Here is a 9,904-nt window from a genome sequence, read left to right as displayed (position 1 = left end):
TCCCTTTTATCTAATGTCATTACTCACATAACTCTTCACATATTGACAACTGTATTGTCCTCATCACAGACACTACTTACTACCATATGACACCATTACTTACTCTCACAATGCCCTGCAGCTCCTCCTATTAACCCTTGTGTATGCCAACCATACCTGCTAATGGCTCTGATGTCATTTTATGTCTCCATTCTGGCTAGAGCTCCCATAAAGTCATCTCATTAGCTGCAAAGTTAGTTAGCGAAAGTTTTTCCAAGATGGCAGCTCAGTCCAACATGGCTGTTCAATATATTTAGTACTGATCATTCTCGTACAATGAGTGCTTTTATTTTAACATGGCCAAACATGAGAAATGACAAGGGGTTGTCCTCGTAGTGGTCAACACCTTTAAGAACATACAATTTTGAGTTAAAATATTTCTAACATTTTGAACATGAAAAAAGCTTCTCCCCGTATGACTTCCCTGATGTTTATTAAGAGTTGATTTTGGTAGAAAACATTTCCCACATTAAGAATATGATACAGGATTCTCCCCTGTGTGAGTTTTTTGGTGACTAATAAGAGATGATTTCTTCACAAAACATTTCCCACATTCTGAACAGTTAAAAAGCTTCTCCCCTGTGTGAGTTCTTTGGTGCTTAAACAAATATGATTTACAGTTAAAACATTTCCCACATTCTGAGCAGGAAAATGGCTTCTCCCCTGTGTGAGTTCTATGGTGATGAACCAAATCTGATTTCCAGTTAAAACATTTCCCACATTCTGAACAAGAAAATGGCTTCTCCCCTGTGTGAGTTCTATGGTGATTAACCAAATCTGATTTCTGGTTAAAACATTTCCCACATTCTGAACAGGTAAAAGGCTTCTCCCCTGTGTGAGTTCTCTGGTGATTAACAAGATGACATTTCTGGTTAAAGCATTTCCCACATTCTGAACAGGGATAAGGCTTCTCCCCTGTGTGAGTTCTTTTGTGGGTAACAAATTGTGATATCTGTGCAAAACATTTCCCACATTCTGAACAGGGAAATGGCTTCTCCCCTGTGTGCGTTCTCTGGTGCTTAAGACAGTCTGATTTATTGCTAAAATATTTCCCACATTCTGAACATGAAAAAGGCTTCTCCCCTGTGTGCGTTCTCTGGTGGGAAACAAAATGTGATTTCCGTGCAAAATATTTCCCACATTCTGAACATGAAAATGACTTCTTTGCTTTAGTAGCAGTTTGTTTTTTAATGCCTCTTTTGTGACTTTGATTTTCCTTAGTAATCGGTAATGAATCAGAAGATGGGACCTGTTTCATAGGATCAGATGACAGATCTTTGCTGTGAATGGATGATGGTATATCTGGAGTAATAGCATTCACTTCAGTTGTATTTTGTAGCATCTCAAGATCATCAGGTTTAAAAATTGAAGACGTCAGCTGTCCCTCTGATCTCCTGGTACACTCATCTGCTAAGATAAAAGAAAATTTTAATAAAATATCCTTAAGTTTTATATTTTTGAACATTTCTACTTAAACTGTCCATAAAAATGGCAAGCTATGTTAAAAACTTAAATTATTTACCAAGACAATGACAGTTCACAGTCTAATAGAAAACCTTGTTGGATGAACCAGTAGTGTGCGGTGTTCAACTGTTTGTTCATTCTGCCTCCCAAATATCGAATAAAAAGAAACCAATCAATGTTCTATAGGCAAAAAAAATACCAATTCCCATCTCACCAAAACAAGTCCCCACTCAGGTCCATCATCTGTCAATGGAAAAACAGAGGTTCCCGCACTATTAGTGGCTCAAAGGCTGTTGAAAAGCAACAAGGTTTCTACAAACCAATCCAGCAAAATCCGCTCTCTCTTCGGAGTCTTGCAGTGTGCGCAAACAACATTTAGGATCCCTGTATTTAGCAATATTATAGTGAGAAGAACCCACTTAATTTGCGGTGTCTCCTGGAGCACAATCTGGGCACTATGTGCTGGGTAAGAAAATGGCAAATGTGTAATTTTCACTCTCCAACATCCACTGCGTGTTAATTTCCAGAAAGTGGCTGTGGAGTCAAAATCTTCACTCCTCCTAAGGATTATAACCCTCAGTGAATTAATTTATAAAATGGAATCACTTTATGGGGATTTCGACTATTCTGGTTTTTTGTCATTTAGTTATATTAGGTCTTCTGCATATGGTGTGACCAATCTCATCTGGGATCTGTTCCTGCTGTCCAGCTGGAGTAATCTGCTCCCTACTTCAACCAATTGGAAAGTACCACACCCTACTAAAGCGCAAAGCACATGGCCGGAATCTGCCAGATACAGCGCTGTTCTCCTCTGGTTCAGTCCTCTGGGCTCAGCTTGTGGCTTGTGTATTTGTTTCCTGCTGTGACCGTGGCCCGTTTACTGACTACTCTTGTGTCTTCTGATTCTGTGTTCTGTCCTTCTGGTTCTGACCCAGCTACCTGACTATTCCTCTTGCCATCTAACACCACAGAATAGCAGGTAACACCATGGGCCAAGCCTAGGGGTCCCTGTGTAAGTCCAGATTCCATGTGAGGTTGTTAAAGGGCGATGAGCAAGGCAATCCTTGGGATATGGAAAGCAGAGAAGATAGAGCCAAGCATGTTCATGGTGGACATCTTTTGAGCTGCCAGGTGACCATGAACAGTGCTCCCAATACATTGTTTCTGCAAACTATTCCAGCTAGATCTGCATTCAAATAGCTAAATGGCGCTCCTTCCCTTCTGAACTCTGCCATGTGCCCAGACAGTAGAGTACAATCGTATGTAGGGTATAGTGCGAAGCTGGAAAATAATTTGTAAGATCCATTTGTTTTCTATTATCCTTTGTGCAGAATTCCAAAGTTACCATCAAATAAAGTGCCACACGTCAGATATTAATAATGGGGTCTGATTAGGAACTACTGAAATGATCAAACTCCACAGTCTTCATCAGTAATAAATGAGTAACTAGTGGTGAAACCTCTCTGGGGTAATTAGCATGTGGGTCTCGGAGACTTCACAATCTATACTATCCTAAGCTCCAATATCTTCTGTAAGATGAGTTTTAAGAAGAAATATTAGGCATTTAAAGAGAACTGTGTATAAGGCCGGTTTCACACGTCCTGATATTGCCGGTACCGGAGATGTCCATGTGTGTAATACTCGTGGCACACGTGACAACCGTGTGCCGCGTGTGTGCAGCATCAGTACTACATGGACGGCCAGCAGGGATGAAGCGCTACATTAATCGCTGTTCCCCGGTGTCGGGTGCTGAAGACGCTCTCATCATTCTCCCCTGCTCTGCCGGCGGAGAGAATGATGAGAGTTATATTAAAGTCAGAATGATGACAGCAGGTGGCGGCTTTTGGAACTATTACTCCCATCAACCTACACCTGCTGCTAAGAACAGTGACAGCAGGAGCGGATGATGGGAGTATTCCTCACCTGACGCCTGTGCTATAACTAAGTAAATGAATGAAAAAACTGGCGAGGATTCCCCTGTATTTCCTATAACCAGTCTGGAAAACTCGCAACTGGGGGCTGCAACCCTCATCTGTCAGCTTCAGCAAGGATGGTTATCAAGAATAGAGGGGTCCCAACACTGTTTTTTAAATTATTTAAATAATTTAAAAAACTGCATGGGGTCCCCCCATTTTTGACAACAAACCTTGCTAAAGCTGACAACTGGGGGCTGGTATTCTCAGGCTTGTAAGGGGCCAGCCTAAAAATAACAGCCCGCAGCTGCCCAGAAAAGGCACATCTATTAGATGCGCCAATTCTGGTGCTTTGCCCGGCTCTTCCCACTTGCCCTATAGTGATGGCAAGTGGAGTTCATATTTGTGGGGTTGATGTCACCCTTGTATTGACAGGTGACATCAAGCCCACGGCTTAGTAATGGAGAGGTGTCTATAAGACACCTCTCCATTACTAATCCTATAGTTATATGGTAAATAAAGACACAGCCAGAATAAAGTCTTTTATTAGAAATAAAACAAAACACAGTTTTCATTTTTTATTTAACAATAACACAGAGAATTCTCACGGTGATCTGCTGTGACGGCTTGAACTGTGCTGGCCTCATCAATAAGTTTTTCCCACGGTCCTGAGGTCACTGCAGTTCAGCCTGGCTGGAAACCTCGACGATGTCACTGCTGGTCAATGATGTTGCGCTTGCAGCAGCTCATTCACCAGTGGTTCTCTGCCTGCATGGTTGCATCGTGGCACCGTCCAGGTTGAAAACTAATTATCCATCAGACATGGATTATGGCGTGGGACAGAGCGACAGACAGGTATGGTATATTGTTGTTGTATTTTATTTTTATTACAGGAGAGCGAGGTCTTCGGTGGAAATAGGCGTTAGGTGAGTATAACTGTGTTTGTTATTTTTAAATAAAAAATGAAATTTTTTTTGTTTTATTGCTAATAAAAGGCTTTATTCTGGCTGTGTCTTTATTTTCCATGTAGCCAGGGCCGGACTGGGAGTGAAATTCAGCCCTGGCATTTGTAAGACCACAGGCCCACGTCTTGTACCCTCTGTAATCTTGCTCTCTAGATCGTCTAATACAGGTCCGCGGCCTACAATCACAACGTTTAGTGTTGTGACCTGCAGAGCTGACAGCCACTGAATTATGGCCACTTTAGATGAGCCAATAATCATGAAATGTGGGATTGTAAGAGCGCGGCTTCCTGATTATCGGCTCATTTCAATAGGTCAGTAATCACCTGATGGAAGGAAAAATGATTATTAGTCACGGCTTAACAATCCAGGTTCTTGGTGGCACATTGCTCGGGGTAAACAGGACATGCGCTCCTGAGAACAGGACATGCTACGTGCACAGAACATATTACCAGTCGCTGTGTGCACAGAGAAGTGCGTCCTCCTGTGTGAACAGGCCGTAGAGGACACTGACTGACGTGTATATGGCTGGTCGGTGGTCGTGGACATGCTGGAGCACAGTAATGACAGGAAAGTCTCAGTCAGACGGCCGTTTCTCACGTCCATGTTCTCTCTGTGGTTTTCATTAGTTCTCTTCCATTATAGTCTATGGTGCTGCTCACAGGCTCATGTTCTTGCAGACTGTGTCTCCAAAATAAAAATCAGAGACATTTTCGTTTTTTATCGATGTCACAGACACAATCTCCTCCACAAGTCTCTGAACCTGCGCCGATCACAGACCCCACATAGATCGCCCCAGTGCACTCTGCGCGGATTAACACTGTGATGTACAGGAGAAGATTTTCATTCATTTAGTTTTTTTCATACGTGAAAATCACTAAAGTTCCCGTCTGGGGGCCGCACCCATCACCGCCCATGTGTAGTGACTCATTAACCAGTTTATCGCTGCCTTGCCTTCCTTATAGAAGCGGCAGAGACTGGACAGATGGCTTTCATGCTGGGATGCCTGTATTTTGTGGCTGCAGAACCAAGGTAAGGGGATGTGCACACATCTTTGTCAGGCGGATTGAAGAAGCGCCACAAACCTGCCGCTAAACATGAATGTAGTGCACGGCAATGGAAAACCACATTGCTGTACCCGCTCCGTCTGTTACATCTTTTATCTGCTTCAGTGCTTGGAAACTGAGGCCATTAATACAAGTAGCACATTCTGTCACCTGCAACTATAATAGAAACTATCGAGAAAAGACGCCGGTGGCACAAAAGACATGGCGCCTTCAGGTAAAAGACTGGAGACACTTTCCTGAAGCAGCTCTGCCCCCTGAAATAAAACTGTGTGCACATACCCTAGATACAAACACAAGGCTACAGCACCCTGCAAACGCTGAGTACAAGAATCATTCTAAGGCCGGGGTCACACTAGGGTGTGTGATGTGAGAAACAACACCCAGCACTGCCACCGGCACTCGGACCGGAGTGTGCGGCTACATGGATTTCTAAGGGCCAATGCAGACGGCCATATATATCCTCTGATCTGAGAGAATCGGCCAATTATACTGTACAGCTGACACTTGGATCAGGATCTGACCCGAGTGTCAGCACAGTGTGGTCCGATTGTCTAGGATGAGAAAATCAGAGAACACTGAGGAAAAGATGGAGAACAAACTCTTCTCCATTATGTCATCGGAGTGCAGTCCGGTGTTTTCCACGCACTCATTGTATTGCATTACTGAGCGTGATCGGAATATCATACGTTAACAACATATAACATATAACGTATGTTCCAACCCCATGGATAGAGACAAACACCTCGGTCGCCTCAGAAAGTCCTTTTTGAGTCAGGGCTACCATCCAAGAACAATAGAAAACCAAATTACAAGAGCCACCAGAATGTCAAGGAATCACCTGCCACATTACAAAGCTAAAGAAGAGAATAACTGGGAGCCTCTAGTGGTCACCTACAACCCAAATCTGGAGGTGCTAAGGGGAGCGGCACGGAAATTACAACCTTTACTTCAAAAAGATGCCCGATTACAATCCATGTTTCCAGACCCCCCACTGCTGTGTTTTAGGCAGCCCCCAAATCTAAGAAGCGTCATTGTCAGAAGCTCCCTGTCCTCAACAGCTGCAGGAACCTTTCCTTGCAACCAGAAAAAATGTAAAGCCTGTCCATTTATAATGACCACGGGCAAGATAAAGATCCCCACCTCACATCAGGACTACAAGATCCCAGGTACTTTCACCTGCATCACATCTAATGGGGTGTACTTAATTATTTGTACTAAATGTCCAACTGGGGGTCTGTATGTGGGGGAGACCGGGCAAAAACTGAGAATAAGGATGAATTCTCATCGCCACACAATAAGAGAAAAAAGAAGGGATCTACCTGTGGCAAACATTTTTGTATCCCCGGTCATAGCATGATGGACATTAAGTTACTTGTATTAAAAGGTAACTTCAACTCTCAGAGAGACAGGAGGGTCTGGGAGCATAAATTTATGACAACTTTTGACACACTCAGTGCAGGAATGAATGTGTCGCTTGGATTTATGTCTTTTTACATCAATTAAGGAATTTGCTCTTCAGAACTTCTGGGGTCATCACACAACACAGAACCAGACCCCAATCAGAGGGCAATAAAACCTTCACACTCCTAATCTATAAACTGTTCCAATATTTATGACAATTCTGCTAAATGTTACTTGTCTTATCTGTTGCGCTATTTTTGTGCTGTTTTGTGTATAAATATGTGATTTTTCAGATGTTGCATTAGTCTAGCCTGATGAAGAGACCTGAGGAGTCTCGAAAGCTTGCAATGTGATACCTTTTAATGGCTAACTGAAAAGGTGGTATCAACTACTGAGGACTCTCAATTCTAAATATTCTTTTATCTACTGGCTAACACGGTACAAAGATATATATCTTTCCTGTATCAAAGTCATTTGAACAGTTTTGGGTGGAGGAGAATGTTGTGGTCTAGAGGCAAAATGGTGATCATGGTAATACGGCCGGACTACACCACCGATAAAGCAGCCACAGCCGGTGACTGAGAGGAATCTGTGACTTCTCTGCATTCAGTGGTTACTACTCACCTGGGTAGTCATATGTGGGAATCTTCTCTTTACACCGCTCATCATCTCTCACATATGTCTCTGTAGTATTAATATGGGTCAGATCTTCACCCTGAAAAACATATTGTAAAAGTCACAGACAGATGGAGAAGTCCCATCTATGATCAGCTCTAATCCTGCCATCTCCACCGTTCTCATTACACAAGTATAAAACATATAATACTGGTGGATAAAACAAGACTGAGCACAAGACCTTCACAGCCGTCTACACATCATAGGGGAGATCTCCTGACACCTTCTCTCCATCTACCTGATGATCCTGAGGAGCACTGGGATCTTCTTGGTTACAGTCCTGTGGAAGAAGAGGACGGGGACATCTCTGTGGTGTTGTCCTCTTACTGGATAGATCTGGAGGAAACACATACAGGGACTGAATTCATTCTCTACATACAGATAATTATAGGCCGTGTGTATTTAGTCCTGTCTATTACCTGGAGATGTGAGGGGCTGCGGAACCTCCATTATGACGTTCTTGTACAGATCTTTGTGTCCTTCTAAATACTCCCACTCCTCCATGGAGAAATAGACGGCGACATCCTGACACCTTATAGGAACCTGACACATACAATGATACCGTCATCCCCGATCCCTTCATAGTGTTACTGTATAATGTCCCAGCATTCCCAGCAGTGTCACCTCTCCAGTCAGCAGCTCAATCATCTTGTAGATGAGTTCTAGGATCTTCTGGTCATTGATGTCCTCATGGATCAGGGGGTGAGGTGGAGGCCCCGTGATTGGGCTCAGGGGTCTTCCCCATCCCTCAGACACAGGGTCCTGACAGCGATCACTAGAGGTCTTCTTCACCACTGTGTAATCCTGGTTATGGAGAGACATTAATAATTCTCACTACAGACAATTCCAGAGTCCTCACCTCTCCAGTTCTGTCCATCTGTTATTCCCATAGATAAGAATGATGTAATGTGACATCATCAGAATCTCTCACCTCTCCAGTGAGACGGAAGAGGATCTCTAGGGTGAGGTGTAACATCCTCTCCGCCATCTTGTCTCTGTCCATATCCATCCTTGATGGGTAAATCAGGAAAATTCTCTTCTGTAGAAGATCTTCACTGAGAGGATCCGATATTGTAGAGATCTGAATGAGAAGAAGATGATCCGATGTAACATCATAAGAATCCTGTGTAATAATACAATTACTGGAGACAATAAGGGAAACATAGGAGGAGATTTATTATCTTACAGGGTTTAGTTTTCTCCCCTGACATCTACTAATAAAACCTATATATTTAGGCCTCAGACAACAAGCAGTTTCCTCCTCGGAGTCGGCAGCTGAACACGTTCCTCATAGACTCATCTTCCATAACGCTAATTCTCGTCTCATTACCGACACTGGAATCGGCATTAGTAATACTGCAGGAGATATTCATTACACGCGACATGAGAAATAACTCCTTCATGATGAGGACGACATCTTCATCTTCTACTGCGGCTCTAGAGACAGATGTGGCCAGAGTCGGTCACTGCCTCCATCCCCACCGGCCGTCTATATGAAGGTTTCCCGTCTTCCCGCACTGGAATCTTCTCTCACGTTAGATCTCAGCTCTGAGTCACACACAGAAGTTTGAGGCTTTTCTGGAAGAACAGGACAGGAGAGATCTGAGGCCGATGTCTCCATGTACAGGGTTTCCCCTCGGGATAAGAGGCTTTTCTATCCCTTTCCCCCAATTAGAGGGGACACCTGTGGATATCGGGGTCTTTACCGGCTGCAGTCCTGGGGGGATTTACTCGGTAACGTGGACGTTGGACAAACGTCACCATCAATTCCCATCAGAGTGAAGGAACATCGCTCCTCTATTCAGCTCTATGGATCCAGGATGAAATCCACTGCGGCCCCTGCAAGAAAAGAGCGAAGTCTGGTGAGACCCCCGAGGCCGGAGATTTCTACAGCTGCTCTGTGCGCACAGGACCTGTGATGAGGTCACAGGAGGGGAGGAGTCAGGAGTCACATGATCAGGGGCCTCAGTGTGTGCAGGACTCTGCTGTGCTGGTTGTCATGGTGCTGGATGAGGGGAAGTTTCTGTGTGGGGTCAGGAGGGGTTTACAGGGTGGATGTAGCAGAGCCGTGTGTGTACGAGGTGTACGGAGCGGAGCCGTGTGTATATGAGGTGTACGGAGCGGAGCCGTGTGTGTACGAGGTGTACGGAGCGGAGCCGTGTGTGTACAAGGTGTACGGAGCGGAGCCGTGTGTGTACAAGGTGTACGGAGTGGAGCCGTGTGTGTACGAGGTGTGCGGAGCGGAGCCGTGTGTACGAGGTGTACGGAGCGGAGCCGCGTGTGTACGAGGTGTACGGAGCAGAGCCGTGTGTGTACGAGGTGTACGGAGCAGAGCCGTGTGTACGAGGTGTACGGAGCGGAGCCGTGTGTGTACGAGGTGTAC

General features: G+C 44.5%; 1 protein-coding gene across 1 annotated transcript in view; it reads right to left on the bottom strand.

Annotated features, from left to right (window-relative positions):
- Positions 1–305: 305 nt before the first annotated feature.
- LOC141076415 (uncharacterized) overlaps positions 306–9,904 on the bottom strand; it is a 52,927-nt gene continuing 43,328 nt past the window's right edge. Inside the window, 2 exon segments of the mRNA XM_073563867.1 lie at positions 306–1,449; positions 7,471–7,558. Coding sequence (XP_073419968.1) covers positions 509–1,449; positions 7,471–7,558 — 1,029 coding nt within the window. The 3' untranslated portion in view covers positions 306–508.

The sequence above is a fragment of the Dendrobates tinctorius genome, unplaced genomic scaffold (assembly GCF_039654945.1).
Source record: "Dendrobates tinctorius isolate UK_male_01 unplaced genomic scaffold, ASM3965494v1 ptg000404l, whole genome shotgun sequence".
Classification (NCBI taxonomy): domain Eukaryota; kingdom Metazoa; phylum Chordata; class Amphibia; order Anura; family Dendrobatidae; genus Dendrobates; species Dendrobates tinctorius.
Note: the sequence above shows the minus strand (reverse complement) of the source record. Positions and strands in the feature narration are given on the sequence as shown.